Raw genomic sequence first — 20,323 nt, forward strand, 5'->3', positions numbered from 1 at the left:
TCCTTCAGTATGGAACAGTTTTTTAGCCTTTCTGTATCTTTTATGATCTTGACATTTTTAGGATGTTTCCCAGTTTGGGGTATATCTGATGTTTTCTTGTGTTTATGCGGTTTTGGCAGGAATACCTCTGAAGTGATGCCATGTTCTTCTTAGTGCATCCTATCAGAGGGTGACACAGGATGATGATTTATCCCATTGGTGGTGATGTAACTTTTTTTTTAAAGATTTATTTATTATTTATTTATTTAATTTATTTGGCTGCATCGGGTTTTAGTTGCAGCACGTGGGATCTTTGTTGTGGTGCACGGGCTGCTCTCTAGTTGTGGCGTGCGAGTTTTCTCTTCTCTAGTTGTGGCACACAGACTCCAGGGTGCATGGGCTCTGCAGTTGTGATGCATGGCTTCCAAAGCACATGGGCTCTTTAGTTTGTGGCACACAGGCTCTAGTTGAGGCACTCGAGCTCAGTAGTTGTGGTGTGGGGGCTTAGTCGCCCCACAGCATGTGGGATCTTAGTTCTCTGACCAGGGATCGAACCCACGTCCCCTGCATTGTAAGGTGGATTCTTTACCACTTGACCACCAGGGAAGTCCCTGGTTGGTGATGTAACTTTTTATCACTGGTTAAGGTGTGTCTGCTAGGTTTCTCCACTGTAAAGTTAATGAAAAATGATGTTGTATTTATTAATTCTTATTTTGTGGGGAGGTACTGGAGAGTATAATATTCTACTTCTCATCAGAAGTTTATCCATTAGCATCTTTCGATGGTAGTTGCCTGAATCAGTTATTCCTGTGATGGTTGGCAAATTGTGATTTTTCTAATTCCATCATACCTTGTTTATTACTATAAGGTAAAGCTTGCTTTCTCTCTCTCTCTCTCTCTCTCCCTTTCTCTCTCTTTCTTTCTTTCTCCAGTATTTCTAACAGGAAAAACTCTTCTCCTCTACTCTTACGACACCAACTAAAGGAGAGACACTAATGTTTCCTCTCTACTCTCGATACTTCTGATACCAAATGTGTACGGGTTTTCCCACATCAACCAATTTTTCAACTCTCCAGCACCAACTGGGTGTCCAACAATTCAGTTATGACACTTACTACTTGGAGTTAGCACAGACCCCCCCAGGTTAGGGGCTCAGTCCCACAAGACTGCCTGCCACTTTGGATGCCAATCGCAAGTCCCAGGTTGTCACCTGTACTTCTGACTAATCAACTATAAATCAAGAGTTTTCATAACACCCTCTGTGGATTCAATAATTTGTTAGAATGGCTCAAAGAACTCAGAAACATTTTCTTAAATTTACTGGCTTATTATAAAGGATATTACAAATGATACAGATGGATAGCCAGGTGCCCTTTTAGTTAGTTCTATGTCTGGAAGGATCCTGAGCACAGGAGCTTCTGTCCCCATGGAGTTGGTGGTGCACTCCCTTCCCGTCATGGATGTATTTACCAGCCTGAAAACTTCCCAAACCCTGTACTTTGGGGATTTTTATGGAGGCTTCAACACGTAGGCATGATCAATTATTAACTTAATCTCTAGCCCTTCCCTTCCCGGAAGGAGGTGGGGGTGGGGCTGAAAGTTCCAAGCTTCTGGTCATGGTTTGGTCTTTCTGGGGACCAACCCCCATCCAGAGTCACCTCATTAGAACAAAGATCGCTCTTACCACCCAGGAAATTCCAAGGGATTTAGGAACTGTGTGTCAGGAACCAGAGTCAAAGACCAAATAAAAAGATACTCCTAGCACCCCTATCACTCAGGAGATTAATAAGGGTTTTAGGAGCACTGTGTCAGAAACTAGGAACAGATATTTTTTTATATATATATATATATATATATATATATATATATGGGCTTCCCTGGTGGTGCCTGCCAATGCAGGGGATACAGGTTCGAGCCCTGGTCCGGCAAGATCCCACGTGCCGCGGAGCAACTAAGCCCATTAACCACGACTACTGAGCCTGCGCTCTAGAGCCCATGAGCCACAGCTACTGAAGCCCACGCTCCTAGAGCCCGTGCTCCGCAACAAGAGAAGCCACCACAATGAGAAGCCCGCGCACCACAATGAAGAGTAGCCCCCACTTGCCGCAACTGGAGAAAGCCCGTGAGCAGCACCGAGGACCCAACAAAACCAAAAATTAATTAATTAATTTAAAAAATATGTATATATATATATTTTTCCTATTATTGCACAATTCCTATTTTGCCCAAAGAGTTACACTGTTACTCTGATTTATTTTGTTGTTCAGATTGTCCCAGCCTTAGCTAGTGGGAGTTCTTTCAAGATGGCTCCTGTGAAATCAAGATCTGGGTGCTAGATGTGCTCACTGCTACCAGGATATCATTGCTTCTAGGCTGTTTCAGTAGATAGATCTATGAGACATATGTATGAATACACACATGTACATGTGTATATGTGAGTATATACATATGCATACGTACATCTATTTCTGTTAATTTGTTGTCTTCAGAAGTAGCATTGATGGCTGTTATGCTGGTGTCTTCCCCAAAAACCCCTATAGATCTGCTCCTTTCTAGCTAACTCAGCAAATCATCTTGAGCTGAGCTACCGTCTTTACTTGGGTTCCTGCCAGGGAGGCTGATCATATTTTAACCACCTCCACAAATACCACAACCCTTCAGATTTTTTCCAAGCCAGATTCCAGAAATAATTCTGATTGAACAGTAGAAATTGGACATTCTACTAAAACAGAAGATTAATAAGTGATCTCAATCCTTGCTACTTTATGGTAAAACTTATTTTTAAGAGCTGAAGGATGTGGGGGAGGATTATAATGATGAAGAACTTCTCAAATTATTTTGAGTCTATATTTAAAGCCCTGGCCTTTTTTCACAGCTCATATAACAAACAGTAATAAGCTGATGAGATGAGACTTAAACTACCTTGTTTGCTCTTTGGTTATGAAACTCTAGACAGGAAACATAGAGCTGTTTCCAAGGTGAAATGTCTGGGAAAGATTTCTGAGATATCTGGAATCATATATTTTCTGTTGCTAACTTTCATAGATTTTTGGAGGTAGCACGGAAGTATATGGTTAAGTTAGCCCTTTCTGAAATACTCTTTTTAAAAAATTTTTTAAAAAATAAATTATTTATTATCTATTTTTGGCTGCGTTGGGGCTTTGTTGCTGCACACAGGCTTTCTCTAGTTTTGGTGAGCAGGGGCTACTCTTCATTGTGGAGCATGGGCTCTAGGCATGCGGGCTTCAGTAGTTGTGGCTCATGGGCTCTAAAGCGCAGGCTCAGTAGTTGTGGCGCACGGGCTTAGTTGCGCTGCGGCATGTGGGATCTTCCGGGATCAGGGCTCGAACCCATGTCCCCTGCATTGGCAGGCGGATTCTTAACCACTGTGCCACCAGGGAAGTCCCTGAAGTACTCTTTATCTCTTAATAAACTAAGTCAGTTTATCAAAGCAAAAGTGTATATAGGGATTACATTATTGGGAAAACAAGTCATTCTAAAGGACGTTAGAAAATAGTTTAAAAACTTAGAGTTAGAAACGTTCTTAAATTTTAATTTATTCTTCAACCTCATTGGTTTTAAGACTGCTACTTGGGGCTTTGGATATTCCATTAAGCTTCTGCGGATAGTCGTGTGGGGCTGGCCAACATGCAGATTGCACTGTAGGCCCTTAGTCCTGGATAACCAAAGCAACGTGACTTTAAGGATTTTGCATTTGAAGAAAGAGTGCTGCTCAAAAAAATAATAATAATAAAAAAATAAAAATAAAAATGTTTAAAAGCCACTGTTGTACCTAATGAGTGAATTTCCTCTGCAGTATTTTCATAAATGGATGTCTACCTATGCTTGCACACCTCCAGAGAAAAGGAACTATCACCCTTTTCCAATTTGGGAATTTCTCTTATTATCAGAAAGACCCTCATTTTATTGAACTTACTACAACTTATATCTTCTGTACAGTGGTTCTAGTTCTACCTTGAACCATATAAAATAGATCTAAGTCCATTTTTTTTTTTGACAGGCTTTATTGACGTTGAGTATCTTTTTAATGTGTTTATTGGCCATTTGTATATCTTCTTCGGAGAAATGTATATTCAAGTCCTATGCTCTTTTTTTTTTTTTTTTTTGCGGTACGCAGGCCTCTCACTGCTGTGGCCTCTCCCGCCATGGAGCACAGGCTCCGGACGCGCAGGCCCAGCGGCCATGGCTCAGCGGCCATGGCCCAGCCGCTCCGTGGCACGTGGGATCCTCCCAGACCGGGGCACGAACCCGTATCCCCTGCATCGGCAGGCGGACTCCCAACCACTGCGCCACCAGGGAGGCCCATATGCTCATTTTTAAGTTGGGTTGTCTTTTTACTTTTTTTAAATTGTGGTAAAATGTATATAACATAAAATTTGCCAGTTTAGCCATTTTTAAGTGTATAGTTCAGTGGCATTAAGTACATTCACATTGTTGTACAACCATCACCACTGTTCATCTCCAGAATCCTCTCATCTTCCCAAACTGAAACTATACAATAATTACCATTCCCCTCTGCCCCCGGCACCTGGCAGCCACCATTCAAGTTTCTGTCTCTATAAATTTGACTACTCTAGGTACCTCATAAGGTAGAATCATATAATGTTTGTCCTTTTGTATCTGGCTTATTTCATCTGGCATAACGTCTTCAAGGTTCATCCATGTTGAAGAATGTGTCAGAATTTAATTCCTTTTTTTTTGTTTTTTTGTTTTTTGCAGTACGCGAGCCTCTCACTGTTGTGGCCTCTCCCGTTGCGGAGCACAGGCTCCGGACGCGCAGGCTCAGTGGCCATGGCTCACGGGCCCAGGCGCTCCGCGGCATGTGGAATCTTCCCGGACCGGGGCACGAACCCGTGTCCCCTGCATCGGCAGGCGGACTCTCAACCACTGCGCCACCAGAGAAGCCCTTAATTCCTTTTTAAAGCTGAATAATATCCCATTTTACATATGTACCACATTTTGCTTATCCATTAATTCGTCCATGGATTTTTGTGTTGTTTCTATCTTTTGGCTCTTGTGAATAATGCTGCTATGAACGTGGGTGTACGAATATCTCTTTGAATCTCTGATTTCAATTCTTTTGGGTATATCCTCGAAGTGGAATTGCCAGGTCATATGGTAATTCTATATTTAATTTTTTTAATATAAATTTATTTTATTTCTTTATTTTTGGCTGTGTTGGGTCTTCTTTGCTGTGCGCGGGCTTTCTCTAGTTGAGGCGAGCGGGGGCTACTCTTCGTTGCGGTGCATAGCTTCTCATTGTGGTGGCTTCTCTTGTTGCAGAGCATGGGCTCTAGGTGCATGGGCTCAGTAGTTGTGGCTTGTGGGCTCTAGAGCACAGGCTCAGTAGATGTGGCGCGTGGGCTTAGTTGCTCCGCAGCACGTGGGATCTTCCCAGACCAGGGCTCAAACCTGTGTCGCCTGCGTTGGCAGGCAGATTCTTAACCACTGCACCACCAGGGAAGTCCCTATATTTAATTTTTTGAGGAAGCAACGTGCTGTTTTCCACAAGGGCTGCACTGTTTACATTTCCACCAGCAGTGCACAAGGGTTCCAGTTTCTCCACATCCTTGCCAACATTTGTGATTTGCTGTTTTTGTTGTTGTTTTAATAGCCATCCTAATGGATGTGAAGAGGTATTTCATTACGGTTTTGATTTGCATTTCTCTAATGATTAGTGATGCTGAGCATCTTTTCATATACTTACTGGCCATTTATATATCTTCTTTGCTTTTTACTTTTTTGGTGGTATTGTTTGCAGCGTGATGTTAGGTCACTTGCTGAAAATCATATATCTTATGTCTCAGCTTTTCCTTGATTAACATTCTACTAACAGTCAAAAAGAAAAAAATTCAACACACTTTAAATCAGTAGATATTTGTTAATTGCTCACAGTGTGCTTGGTACTTTTTTAGGAGTTGGAAATACAAAGATGAATAACATATAATCTGTGTTCAAAAGGATCTCAGTATTTCCTGAAAAAAAATTTTCCAAAGGGAAATCATACTGGCTCCTAGTGATCATCTTTTCTGTAAGTGAATTTAAACAATCTTGATTTTCTGTGCTTGACTCTTATCTAATGTTTGAAAGGAAATAGTGGGGATGATCTGTCTCTGCTCCATGATATCTGAGGCCTCAACTAGAGAACACAAGGCTGGAACTGAAATAATTTGAAGATCCGTTTACTCACATGTTTTGGGTTGATTCTGGCTCTTAGAGGGGACTTCGTTTTTCTCTCTGCATGGGTCTTGTTACATGATCTCTCTGCTGAGGCTATTTTGGGCTTCCGTATTGCATAAGAGAGGGATGGACGAAGGGATGGAGGGATATAGAAGGAGGGCAAGTGATTTGGAACTCGTGCAGTGTCAGTTCTGCTGCATTCTATATCTTGAGGCAGTCAGTCATGAAGTCCTGCCCAGAGTCAAGGCGCTAAATATAAATAGTGCCTGATAAGGAGTGACAAGATTCTGGAAGATCATGTGAGACTGGAAGTAATATCATGGTTGTTTGGAAAATAAAATCTCCCTTACCTACTCAGTACTAGGCTAACCAGGCTATGGTTTTAACCATTTTTTTTAATTAAAAAAATTTTTTTTAATTAATTAATTTATTTTTGGCTGCATTGGATCTTCATTGTTGCGTGCTGGCTTTCTCTAGTTGCAGCGAGTGGGGGCTACTCTTCTTTGTGGTGCGCAGGCTGCTCATTGTGGTGGCTTCTCTTGTTGCGGAGCACGGGCTCTAGGCGCACGGGCTTCAGTAGTTGTGGCACACGGGCTTAGTTGCTCCACGGCATGTGGGATCTTCCTGGACCAGGGCTCGAACCCGTGTCCCCTGCACTGGCAGGCGGATTCCTAACCACTGCGCCACCAGGGAAGCCTAACCATTTTTTTTTAATTAGGGTAACATTTGACTTTATCACTCCCATTTTCCATTTCAATATGTCTAAAAGATTACTAGAACAGTGCATATATTCCATGTGTTAGCTCTTGGGATTTAATTGATCTTGCCAGGAGCCCTAAGTGCACTTGGAATGCTAAGCAATGTCTTATAATTTCCCGACTTTTTTTTTTTCTTTCAAATCAATATTTGTTCTGTCTTTTTGAGTCTGATAATCATTCTCTTTGACAAATAAAATAGTTGAGCAATCTGCTTTGCACTCTGTCATCCATTAACATAAAATTGTCAACCCCAGTTAGGAGGCTGTCTTTCCCTGAATACAATTTTAAAAGCCCCTTGTTGTCCTTGACATTTTTGCAAGCCTCAGCTCATTCTGGGTTTTAGTCTCCTGATTCTTCTAATCAAATTATGCCATTGTTCTCCGCTTGTCCTTTGTTATGAGGCTCTTCTTCTGCCTTTTATATTTATCTTGTTAGTCTGAGTTAATGAGAGTGGTGTCTAGCCAGTTTTTTTGGTTTCTTTAGACATTACTCCTTTCTTACTGTGACCATTTTTAATACATAGAATTTCCTTTTGCGGTCCTTTCAACCTACTTGAGTTGCTTCCCTTTAGAGTATGGAGTACGTGGTCTGATTATGGTCAGCATTCTCTATCTAAGCTGACTTTCCAGGATGAATGTTAACTTTATCCAAAGATGCCTGTTCTTTCCATTTCACTAACCAGTTCCCTCTTGAGCATGAGCACTAGGTCCAGAATGTAGCAGTGTTGGTTGTCCTTCAATGGAAATGCTTTGGCAGACAGACAAATCAGAACATGATTTATTTATTTATATTAATTAATTAATTTATTTATTTTTGACTGTGTTGGGTCCTCTTTGCTGCACGCGGGCTTTCTGTAGCTGCGGCGAGTGGGGACTACTCTTCGTTGTGGTGCGCGGGCTTCTCATTGTGGTGGCTTCTCTTGTTGTGGAGCACGGGCTTTGGGTGCACAGGTTCAGTAGCTGTGGCTCGCAGGCTCTAGAGCGCAGGCTCAGTAGCTGTGGCCCATGGGCTTAGTTGCTCCGCGGTATGTGGGAATCTTCCTGGACCAGGGATTGAACCCGTGTCCCCTGCATTGCAGGAGGATTCTTAACCACTGCGCCACCAGGGAAGTCCCAGAACATGCTTTAAAAAGTGGTTTGATGACAAAGTATTTTAAAACTACTGTGGATTAAGAACATATACTAAATCCAGCAAAATGGGATTTTAAATTTGGGATAGGTAATTTATTAGGGAATGACTGATATGCTCAATTTGGATATTTTGGGGTATATAATAAGAAAGATCACGGATGACTGTGTTATATGAAACAGCGGATAAATAAAACTCAGGTTTTCTTCTACTTCTGTCTTATGACTGGAGAAATGGAGGGACACAGGTGGTTGTAATCTAGTGTTTATTTTCTAACTGTATGCAACTTTTATTGATGTTTTTGACCCATGTTCCTTCTTCTTATGAAAGGAGGAGTTTGAGTTTTAATTGTCCTCCTCTCAGCTCTGTTAGTGATGCAGTCTGGAAAAGGGAGTAATGCATCTCTTTAAATAAATCATTGTTCTTATTTTCAAATTAGAGAGTGGAAACACAGGAATGTGAAAGCTGTTTGTTTTTATTTTGTGATAAATGGTTGCCTATTTCCGAAGTGGTTTATATTCTCTTTGCCAAGACGGACTCTCTACTATGGTGTCATCTATTCCTCTTTTTTTTTTTTGCGGAACACGGGCCTCTCACTGTTGTGGCCTCTCCTGTTGTGGAGCACAGGCTCTGGACGCGCAGGCTCAGCGGCCATGGCTCACGGGCGCAGCCGCTCCGCGGCATGTGGGATCTTCCCGGACCGGGGCACAAACCCGTGTCCCCTGCATCGGCAGGCGGACTCTCAACCACTGCGCCACCAGGGAAGTCCTATTCCTTCTTTTAAATTGCTTTTGTGTGTTTCTTTTCAGATGGTCTCTTCCCATGGTGATGTCCATTTGCCACCGTGGCACTGGTATTGCCTTGAGTGCAGGTATGTATGTATGTTTTTATGTGCACGTGAACACACAGACACACACACATACTGCTTTGAAAAACTTTGCTGTTTCTTTGGCTCTTGGCAATGCCTCCTCAGAAACTTGATTTAGAGAAAATGATAAGTCATTTAAGCTTATTGTTTGTTCATTTCTTTAACAATTAATTATGAGTTCACACAATGCTTAGGTTCTTTTCTTAGCCAATTTTTTTCTTTTTTTAATTCTTTTTCTTATCTTTTCTTAGCCAATTTTTAAATCATCCCTAGCATGTCCTGATAGTATGTTTATTGTCATTACGGAGAACAGATATAGAAATATAATGGAGATAGATTGGCTGACTGACCAAACACAGTCCAAGATTAACCATCAACCTTATTCTTTCAGAAACTCAGTTTTAGCACCCAGTTTTCATCACCTAGAATTGATCAGGTGCAAAAACATTAACTCATTCTCCAATCTCAAAAATTCTTGGTTACAAATCAGAATGTCTGTTTATTTATTTATGTGATATGAAATACAGCTGCAGAGTGAGTCATATGCTGGTCTTAGTGCATCCTTTTCAGGTAGTAAGGTTTATTACAAGTAGGATGTACAGATTATAGTCAGGTTTCTGGAGTCTGATGGATCTTTCCACAGTAGGGAGGTACTTTATAAGAGGATCAGCTGTATTTTAAAAGTTTTCTCTGGCTAGCGCTGGAGACGTGGACATATTTTTGTTTTTCATAATATCCTTTGGGGGCCCCTCCTAGGCTTCTGTAGAGTGTGTTTTCACTGAAGTGGTCATCAGCACAACTAGTGGCTCAAATATAGGGATCCTGTATTTGGGGAGCAGCTGCTGAGACATTGGAGAAATTATCCAAAACTAAGTCTCTGCTATTCACAATTAGATTAGTTTTGTTGGTAAGCAAGTAAAGATAGGAATTCCTATTTAAGATACGATGTTATCATTCCTATGTTACCATTCCTTAGGTTATTATATAACTTGTAATTATTTGCTTAGTTTTTATAAATCTGTCTCTTTTATTAGGCTGTAAACTCTTCATAGAGTAGGAACTGCATCTATCTTATTTACCTTTCATATCCTCTAGCACTCAGTAGGTGCTTAGTTAATCTTTATTTACTAGATGAGTACAACCATGTAAATCACTTTGCTCATAGTGGTCATTTCAGATATGTTCGTTCCTTCTAACTTCTAATTAATCTCCTGTTATGCATTAGAAATTGGTTAGTGATAATAATAGCCTCTACCCTCAAGGGTGAAAGAGTCTAAGGAGTAAGACAAATAAATATTTATAATGCACTGTGATAACTTTTTAATAGAGATATGAGATCCCAGAGGAGAGGACAACTCTTCCGGAATTGGAGAACTTGAAAGAAGGATGAGTAGGAGAACTCATGAAAAGGAGGTAGAGGAGGACTTTCCAATGGACAGACTACCTTATACAAAGGCACAGGGTTTGGAAAGCATCCAGAGCCCTGGATAATGATAACTAGATCTGCTTGTTTAAGAGTTGTGTTATGGGAGAAGCAGCAAAAGATAAGGCTGGAAAGTGCGCCAGACTGTAAAGGACTTTGACTGCTGTGCTGAGAAGTTGGAACTTGATCCCATTGACCATGGGAAGTCATAAAGGTTCATGTTCTCATTTGTTTGGCCTAGACAAATCCATGATTAGGTATTTATTCAGACTGTAGAGATTTTGTGGCCACTATATAAATTCTGAAAAGCATGTTGAACTAGAAAAGCATGATGACACTAGTTTGACTTTATATAGAATTTATTGAGGAAGACCTTTACAAGCAGTCCTTTAAAAGATGGAGAGAGAAGGCTAGTAACACTCTTTCATTGCTTAGATTCTGTAGGGATTAAAATACTCGTGATTTTTCATAGTGACAGACAGTATAAAAATCTAGGTGAAATTAGGTAAATTGCTTGAGAATGACAGATACCTGAAGCTGCAATGTGAATGAGCCTGGGAAAGGGTAATCAAGATGCAACATACAACAATAAAAAGAATGAGATTCAAAAAAGAAAATATGAGTGCCAAACAACAGATATTTTAGAGGAATACAACTATAAATAAATTGTACAATTAACTTGAATGGGTAGAAGAATGGTCCTGAGTGTTTTGGATAGTCTTTAAAAACAGGTTAGATTGGAGAATCAGAACTTCAGTGAAAGGTCACTTGACTGTATAGGCAAACCTACTGCTCAGGCAGTCGTTTCTTTTCTAGAGAAGCCAAAGGACTTATAGATATATAAAGTAACTAATGGAACTCTGAAATGACTTTTTTTCATCTGGACTTTTCATGAGATGGGACTGGCGTTATTGATTCTCCAATGTGATGTGTTATACCCTCGTCATTCCTGACTGAGGCAGTTTAGAGAAAGAGAAAAGAGCATAAACTTTGGAGTTAGATCTGAGTTCAATTCCAGCTCTGTCACTAACTAGCTACTGTATCATCACTTCCTTTTCTGGTTATAATAATACCTAGTTAGGACTGTGAGAATTAAGTATATAAAATTCGAGCTGTAAATCAGGGTTCCCATGACCCCTTCCTCAGGTTTGATAATTTGCTAGAAGAGCTCACCATAACTCAGGAAGACACTTTATTTAGACATACCGTTTTCTTTCTTTTTTTTTTTTTTTTGCCATGTGGCTTGTGGGACCTTAGTTCCGTGACCAGGGATTGAATCTGTGCCCGCTGCATTGGAAGTGTGGAGTCCTAACCACTGGACCGCCAGTGAAGTCCCAAGACATACTGGTTTTTAAAATAAAGCATCAACTTCTTTATTTTATTATTTTTTTTAAACTTGCTTCAGAACTTTTTTTTTTGGCTGCATTGGGTCTTCGTTGCTGCACTCAGGCTTTCTCTAGTTGTGGCGAGCGGGGGCTGATCTTCGTTGCAGTGCACGTGCTTCTCATCGCAGTGGCTTTTCTTGTTGCGGAGCTCAGGCTCTAGGAGCGCAGGCTCAGTAGTTGTGGTGCACGGGCTTAGTTGCTCCGTGGCATGTGGGATCTTCCTGGACCAGGGCTTGAACCCGTGTCCCCTGCATTGGCAGGGGGATTCTTAACCACTGCGCCACCAGGGAAGTCCTCAACTCCTTTATTTAAAAAACTAAACGGGGCTTCCCTGGTGGCGCAGTGGTTGAGAGTCCGCCTGCCGATGCAGGGGACACGGGTTCGGGCCCCAGTCTGGGAAGATCCCACATGCTGCGGAGCGGCTAGGCCTGTGAGCCATGGCCGCTGAGCCTGCGCGTCTGGAGCCTGTGCTCCGCAACGGGAGAGGCCACAACAGTGAGAGGCCCGCGTACCGCAAAAAAAACCAAACGGAGGAGTTACACAGGGCAAGGTATGGGGGAGCAGAGAGGGGAGTATGTATGGAGCTTCCATGCCCTCTCTGGGCACACCACTCTCCCAGTACATCTTTGTGTTCAGTGACCTGGAAGCTGTCCAAGTCCTGTAGTTTAGGGGGTTTTATGGTGGCTTCATTACCTAGGCAAGGTTGATTAAATCATTGGCCATTGGTGATTAGCTCAATCACCAGCCACTCCCAGGTGTGGTGGGGTTGGGGGAGGGAGGTATGGGACTAAAAGTCCCAATCCTCAAATCATGCCTTGGTCTTTCTGGCATCTTAGACCCCATCTTGAAGCTGTCTAGCCTCCTGCCCCCCCTCCCCCCCAGCTACTAATTATCTCATTAGCATACAAAAAACCTTTCCTTTCACTCCAGGGATTACAAGGGTTTTAGGAGCTGTGTGCCAGGAATTGGGGGAAAAAGACCAAATACATATTTCTTATTGTATCACATCTTCAAACAAGGAATATCAGTATCAGTAAGTTAATCAGAAGCGATTTTGGCCAAAGCTTTCCTCTTTACAAATGAAAAGTATATGAGAAGAAATTAAATATGAAATTTCCTAAATCCTCCTCTGATGTCTAGTGTACTGGAAGGCAGGAAATAGCCTCTCCTCCTAGAACCTGAGTGCCTGAGGAGGGACTCCTCTAACAGCCAAACAATTTAAATTATGAAAACAAAGCCACTGAAGCTGTCCCATCTAATCACTAAGAAAAATTAAATGGTGCTTCCACTTGGCTGCCAAGACCAACTTCAGCCTGCTCCTCTGCAGTTAAGTGCTACATACAGAGCTGTGCGGATCGTCAGTAAGTCCTGTTGCCACTTCCAGAAGCCATCATAAGTTCTTTCAGACACTTCTTCCCAGCAAGCCTCTGCAGATGTCACTGCCAAAGAAAATGAAAACATCTAAAAGGGACTTGGTGGACCTGTCCAAATGATGATTAAAACTCAGGTTGGCAGTACCTGATTGCTGTCCTAACTAAAGTGTTGTCAAACTAATCTCATCATATATTCTGCCTGTCTGCTTCCCTGCAGCCTTGTGTGGGGGGGGGCACGAGGCGGGCAGGAGTATTCATGCATTGAGGGAAAACAAAGCATTTTTGAGAAGCATTTTCTCTTCTGGTGACAATCAGTTTTTCCAGGTCATCCCCTCTTGACAATTCAGGGACTAAGACATGGAGTAGGAAGGGCTGAGAATGAGATTTTTAGCTACAAATGATCAGACATTTTCTGAGAGGTAAAAGATTAAATATTCCAACTATTAATGTAAATAATAATCACTACCAGGCCTGTATTAGGAACTTTATATATATGTATTTAATTTAATTCTCACAGTCCTAACTAGGCATTATTATAAGCAGAGAAGGAAGTGATGATATAGTAGCTAGTTAGTGACAGAACTGAACTCAGATCTGTCTTAACCAAAGTTTGTGCACTTTTCACTCTCTCTACACTGCCTCTGTCTGGAATGACTGGGATTCCTAACATATGACATATCACATTTGAGAATCAATAATTCATGTCCCATCTCACAGAAAGCCCAAGAGAATAAAACAGTAATTTCAGAGTTCCGTTAATTACTTTATAAATCTGTAAGTCCTTTGGCTTTTCTAGAAACGAAGCTGACTGCCTGAGCACTAGGTTTGCCTGGTCTCTCACTGAAGGTCTGATTCTCTAATCCGACTTGTGTGAATGTCAGTGTGGAACAGGAAATGAGCATGGTAATGTCCAATTTAATTTCTGAGGTTTGAGATGTACAATATCCAACAACATATTAGCAAGTAACTCTGGTTATTTAAGAATAAAAGTTTTTTCTTTCCATTTACAAGGATAATTTTTTTCACATAGCTACTAAATTGTTAGGACATAAATATTTGAGTTGTTTGAATCTAACTACTTAATAAACAGAACTGTTAGGTTTTTCTTTTGGCTTGGGGGCATCATGAAAAAAATTCCTGAAAACACTGAGGTACCATGGAACTGAGATAGTTTGAGAAGGTTTGGGAGGAAGATATGACCCAAGAGCGTTCAAGGATCTTTGACAGCCTGGGTAGATAGGAAGCTAGACGATCACAGAAGCTCCCCACTATCCTCTGAATTTCAGTGCAAACCTGAAGTTCCGAAACCTCGACAGCCACACATATGCCTCAGATACCAGGCTCAGCTTTGATCTGTGCACCAAGTGTGACAGCAGTCTACTAACTGAGTCCTAGGAATAGCCACTCAGCAACACTAACCTCTAGGAGACCAGACTCTGACGTGGCTGCCTCATCCTAGGGTGTGAACAGCGTCTTCCTTCAGCCTTTGCTTCTCCTATGAATGCTATAAAATTCTGACGCATCTGAGGTTTCGTCAAAGAGCTGCAAGCCATGGTAGTTATTCTCAGCACCAGCATTCTTCCAGACTGATGGAGAAATGGACGGCACCCAAAAGTTTTTAATTTTGATGAAGTCCAATTTATTATTTTGTTGCTTCTGGTTTGCTGTCATATCTAAGAAACCACTGCTAATCCAAGGTCATAAAGATTTACTCCTGTGTTTTCTTGGTTTTATGGTTTTAGTTCTTACATTTAGGTCTCTGATCCATATTGAGTTAAATTTTTGTATGGTAGAGATGTAAATTTTTTTCTCATTCTTTTCCTTGGACTGAATATACTGTTCTTATTTTTTCTTACTGAGATGATGATATAGATGTAGCCAGAGGTGCCTTCTAAAATGATGGGTGAAGTTTTTATAAAGAGATGTTGAAAGAAGTAGCAATATGGCAAATTTAAGAGATTAGGGTCAGATTCCAAGTAACGTATCTTCCACTGAGAATGTGAACATTAGTTTAAATCTTCCCCATTTTAAAATGGTTTAGAATTGTGTGAAGTCCTAGGGGCTGTCATAGAACCCAGTTTTATGTGTTACATTGGTTGTAGCTGGTGTGTAGCTGTGACGGGCTTACTTTGTTTCTCCGCAGGGGTCTCTCTTTTTGGCTTGTCAGCCCTCTTGGTCCCTGGGAGCTTTGAGTCTCATTTGGAACTTGTAAAGTCCCTGTATTTGGGGCCAGCGCTGATCCACACAGCCAAATTTGCACTCGTCTTCCCTCTCACGTATCACACCTGGAATGGGATACGACACTTGGTAAGTTAATTGTAGACTTGTACGTTTTCTGGGTGAAAGGAATGGAGAGCCTGGAAGGATTTTCTCTTTCCTGGTCTGAGTTTAGTGCTGTTCTTAAAGTTAGTTGTGCTGGACCTTTGTTCAGGGGCCTCTTGGGGAAAGCTAAACTAGATGCCCTGTGCATTGCCAGGTAGCCCAGCTGGTGATGCAGCTGAGACTGGATGTAGGCCTGGCAGATACTTGCAGGGTCTCAGTGAACTCTTTTAGTTTCAAGAGGGATGTTACCAAAAGAGACCCATGAAGCCAGGCCATACATCTGGCATAGAAGGCATATTTATCAGACAAATACTAGTTACTGCTTTCAGTCTAAACTTCCTGTCAACACAGAGTGACAAATTTGGCTGGAGTCAAATATTCTGACGTTTATTATCTTGATGTTGGATTGTGTTAACTGCTTTTGTTTTTTGTTTGTTTTGAACTATTAGAGAGAATGGGGCCAACTTTAACAAGCAACTGGGTGCTAGGATCCCAATATTGAGTTTAGGAATCTTTTGATAGCCTGAAATCTGACCATGTTGCCTCCTACATGACCTTGGGGTCAGTTCAAACTGGTGTCTCCTTCTCTTTATTAAGGAATTAAAGCTTAATCAAACCTGCCCCAGGTCAGAGATGAATCTCTCCTACAGCATCTTAAGATTTATATTTTGTGGTCTCCCTACCCCTAATCTTGCTTCCTTTCCCAGGAAGATAATTACAGCTTTATTCTTTCTGGTTTTCCATAATTTCTCAACCTAAGCCTCTGTCAGTTGGATGCTCTTGCCTTAATTTGACCTTTCATAACTTCCACATCAGAGCCTAGAGATAAGCACTTTCTGAATTGTATTCTGGTCCAATAGACAGTTTAATGGAATCAGAAGAGTGAGAGACTAAATGATCTATTAAATTAAGTGTATCTATCAACTGGTCCCTGGGGCAGTGTTCAGTTTGATTCAAAATGACTTCACTTCCCTCAGGAGGAGGGGATGGAGAGGGACAGCATTTCCATTAATGACTTCTTATTCCACAGAACAAAGCTTTCCAATGGAATCAGCTGATCAGCTTCCTTTGTTGGCATCCTGGCTCAGGCAGGGACTTGCCATATATTTGCTTTTGTCTCAGTATGGGGGGAGGGAAGGGGAAGAGATTTTATAAAATGTCAGAACTAAGTCAAGGCTTTTCTTAATCCCTTAAATCTGCTTTTGTTTGTTCTTTTAGCAAGTCCTGGCTCTGAGTGTGGGACAGGATTTTTATCTGTTCTCTGTGACAGTCCATAGTTCTTGCACTCTCAGCTTGATAATTGCCTTGCCAGAAGATCTAGTGGGGGAGTGGAGGGTGGAATTGATATTAAGAGAGTAGGAAGTGACAAGGTCTCTGGTATGCTAGAGAATATTCCCCCATCACCACCACCCAGTAGGACTCGATTTTTTGGTAAAACACTGTGCCTTTATAAGCAAAACAGCTTTTTGTGGAATCTGTTTGACTCCTAATCTTATCTAGGTAGAAGTTCTTTGGCAGCTGAGGTGGGGCATCTTCTTATCTTGATTATTTTGGGGGCTCTCTAATTTTTCTCTGAAGCAATCCTAATTTATTCAGTTTTACATTCAGGGTATAGGTATATGTGTGTGTTGAGACAGTCATATGTGGAAAGTGTGAAACCTGAAGACTCTACTTTTGCCCTAGGGGATCTTTTAGAGTACAATATGTTAATGTCCCTAGGGCACAAGAGAGTCTAGATCAGTATTTTTTAAATTGTGTTTTTTTGACTCAATGGGTAGAAAATCAATACAGTGGGTTGCTACCAACAAAAAAAAGAAATTTAAAAAGAATACAACATATAGAATATAACACACATGGTAATGATAAATATTGCTTATTGTTTCATGAACTTTTATATATTATATATTTTATACACACACACGCACACACACACTGGATACTAATTAAAAGGTATTTCTTAGTTGGGGGTGTGGGTCACAGTCAAAACAAAATTGAGAAATAGTGTTGTAGACCCCAAAGAGTATTTTTAAAAATTATTAGTCCTGGACTTCCCTGGTGGCACAGTGGTTAAGAATCCGCCTGCCAATGCAGGAGACACAGGTTCGAACCCTGGTCTGGGAAGATCCCATGTGCCGCAGAGCACCTAAGCCCAAGCGCCACAACTACTGAGCCTGCACTCTAGAGCCCATGAGCTACAACTACTGAGCCCTTGTGCCACAGCTACTGAAGCCTGCGTGCCTAGAGCCCATGCTTCACAACAAGAGAAACCCCCACTTGCTGCAACTAGAGAAAAGCCTGTGCGCAGCAATGAAGACCCAGTGCAGCCAAAAATAAATAAATAAATTTATTTAAAAAAAAAAAACTAGTCCTCTGATGGACAAATGTTCCTTCTCAAAGGGGATTCTGTGGTTGGCTATACCTAGGAAATCATGTATATTATATCCCCATTTTGGAGATTAACAGTGTGTATTAATAAATTGTTTGAGAAGTCTTGTAGTTAAACTTTTACCAAATTAATTTGACTACAGAACTTTTTTCCCCCATGTAATGCCTTTTAACATCCTGAGGAACTAGATTTTGGAGAAACACACTTTGGGAAACATTGATCAGTTTTTTTGTCACGAGAGAAAGTTTTTATTCATTCTGGAAGATCTTATGGGCTGAGGATGGATCCCTTTACTATCATTGGGATAAGTAGGTGGTCGTTACTGTATTGTGAGTTTTGAGGAAAGTGAAGGTCAGGAATAAGGGGAGAAGAGCTTTTCTCTAGAATCATGCTGAGAGAAATTGCCTGTTCCTAGGTGGAGTTCCTTTCTGAGAAAGGAGCTGTGAGAGTGACCAGGACCCTGATTGCTGAAAAAAAATTTTTTTTTCTTATTTCCACAGATGTGGGACCTAGGAAAAGGCCTGACGATTTCCCAGCTATACCAGTCTGGAGTGATTGTCTTGGTTCTTACCGTGTTGTCCTCTGTAGGGCTGGCAGCCATGTGAAGAGCCGACGTTCCCAGCATCATCTTCCTACCCGTTATTGCATTGACCCATCTTCCTGTTTGTTACTCTTATCTTAAGCCAGGGCAAAGTTATCTTGATTTGTTTAGACCCTTTTGTGCTTGCAGATCCCCTTGGAGCTCAGCAGTAAGAGTACCTTATAGAACTAGAGTAGTGGAAAAGGATCCAGTTTTCCCCTTATTTCTAAAGATGGAATGACTATAAAAACTCCCTTTTCCTGCCCCCAGCTTGCAGCCTACTCTGGGCCTGGGAGCCCTCATTCTCTCTCCATATTAGGCCTTGATTTGTGCTGAGGGTCAGCTTTTGGCTTCTTCCTAAGACAGTGGAAACAATGCCACTCTGTGGCCTCTGCCATGGGGACTGGGAGTGGGGCTTGGGTTGCCACTGCCTGTGGGTTGCTGGCTTAAAGGACAATTCTGTTAATTGGTCAGAGCCCAGGGTCTTTAACACCCACACAGTGTGACTGAAAGAAGAGGGGTGGGGGTGGAGGGGAATTAGCCTGTCCTGGCTAGAGGGAGATGAAGAGAGTAAGTTGGCTCTTGGAGCACATGCTTTGGGGAGAAGAAGATATATAGCTTTTGATGCAAGAGGAAGATCCAGAAAACTATCACTGAACCTATTAAGGATTATTTCTCTTCCTTGCATTTCCAGAAAAACCAAACCTCTTATTGTCATGTTTTCTAATCCAAATTCATGTGACAGCTTTTTCTGAAACAGAATTAAAATTATTATTTTGTCTTTGACTCTCCTTGATATCTTGAGAAACCAAGACAGTGGTGGTTGGGGAGGAGCCAATTTCCTCCCCCTCCCTCTGGTCTCAGGCGATTACATCCCCCAATCTGACCTTTCTCAGGAGGGAAACAGTTTGTCCTACAAGTGACCACTGGAAAAATTTTCAGGGAATCAAATGCAAGTAGCCATGGATCTAACATCTTGCCGAAACCTCAGAGAAGGAAGGAGCAAAAGAGAGGAAGTTGAGCTTTTTGTTTATTACAGGCTCCAAAATCCCACTGAGAACTGATTATTATAAGCCTTAAGGTACAGTTCAGCAAATTATGATCCAGTGGAACAATGGAGGGGACAGCCAAGGGACTATGAATATGAACTAAGTATGTCCATTTGGGGAGAAAGGAGAGTAGAGGTAAGAAAGGAGAGATTGTTGGAAACCTGGCAAACATTTATAGTTTAGTGAGAAAACTTGCTACTTTTTATAATCCATGTAGGCCAGGCTTTTGGGTCCCTAACTGCCTTGACAGGAGTGCTGTTTTGATAGCCTTTGGAAACTCTGGGGTGACAGGTCTATCTTGTCTGTCACTCTGAGTTTTTAGCCGACCAGTTAAAGCTGTGGGTTGGAGAGAAGTAACAGTGGCTGTAATTGGTGTCAGTTAGAGAGGAAGACCTTACTTAGTTGCCTCAACAGTCTTCATCCCAGCTCCCAAGTAGTCTTTGGCTTTAAGTGATGATCACTTCTCCCTTTTTGCTACACTGGCCCTGGGAAGTCTTTGTAGCCTTCCTCCAGCGTATACATATGTCCTCTGTACTTGTCCTTGGAGTTAGGCATACGTGTTCATGAGGGAACAATTGGGCAATGGAACTGGGAAAGGTTTGGCAAGGGCATTAAATTTAACAGCCAGTGCCAGGAAGATGCAGAATGGGGATAATGATAAACAGAAATTGGAGGCTGGGAAATAGATAAGGGACTTTTTTGGTGGCTTCTTATCATTCAGGTTATTGGGGTGAGGGGAGTGGCAGTGTGGTCATCATGTATGTTATTCTGTCCTAAATTTCTACTTGTTGTCTCCCTTTATTTCTCTTCTCTGTCTTCTAATCACTTCTTTATCTTCAGTTTTCAAATTGTATTTGTATTTTTGCTTGAG

General features: G+C 41.5%; 1 protein-coding gene and 1 long non-coding RNA gene across 3 annotated transcripts in view; both read left to right on the forward strand.

Annotated features, from left to right (window-relative positions):
• LOC137219598 (uncharacterized) overlaps positions 1-6,751 on the forward strand; it is a 7,824-nt gene extending 1,073 nt beyond the window's left edge. For both annotated transcript variants that reach the window (XR_010941175.1, XR_010941176.1), the window contains exons 2-3: positions 120-4,700; positions 4,925-6,751. This is a non-coding gene — a long non-coding RNA (uncharacterized lncRNA). The remainder of the gene's footprint in view (positions 1-119; positions 4,701-4,924) is intronic.
• SDHC (succinate dehydrogenase complex subunit C) overlaps positions 1-19,189 on the forward strand; it is a 27,999-nt gene extending 8,810 nt beyond the window's left edge. Inside the window, exons 4-6 of the mRNA XM_067728425.1 lie at positions 8,876-8,937; positions 15,259-15,422; positions 18,324-19,189. Of these exons, the coding sequence (XP_067584526.1) occupies positions 8,876-8,937; positions 15,259-15,422; positions 18,324-18,428 (331 nt within the window). The 3' untranslated portion in view covers positions 18,429-19,189. The remainder of the gene's footprint in view (positions 1-8,875; positions 8,938-15,258; positions 15,423-18,323) is intronic.
• The last annotated feature ends 1,134 nt before the right edge of the window (positions 19,190-20,323 follow it).

Source organism: Pseudorca crassidens, chromosome 2, assembly GCF_039906515.1.
Source record: "Pseudorca crassidens isolate mPseCra1 chromosome 2, mPseCra1.hap1, whole genome shotgun sequence".
Lineage (NCBI taxonomy): Eukaryota > Metazoa > Chordata > Mammalia > Artiodactyla > Delphinidae > Pseudorca > Pseudorca crassidens.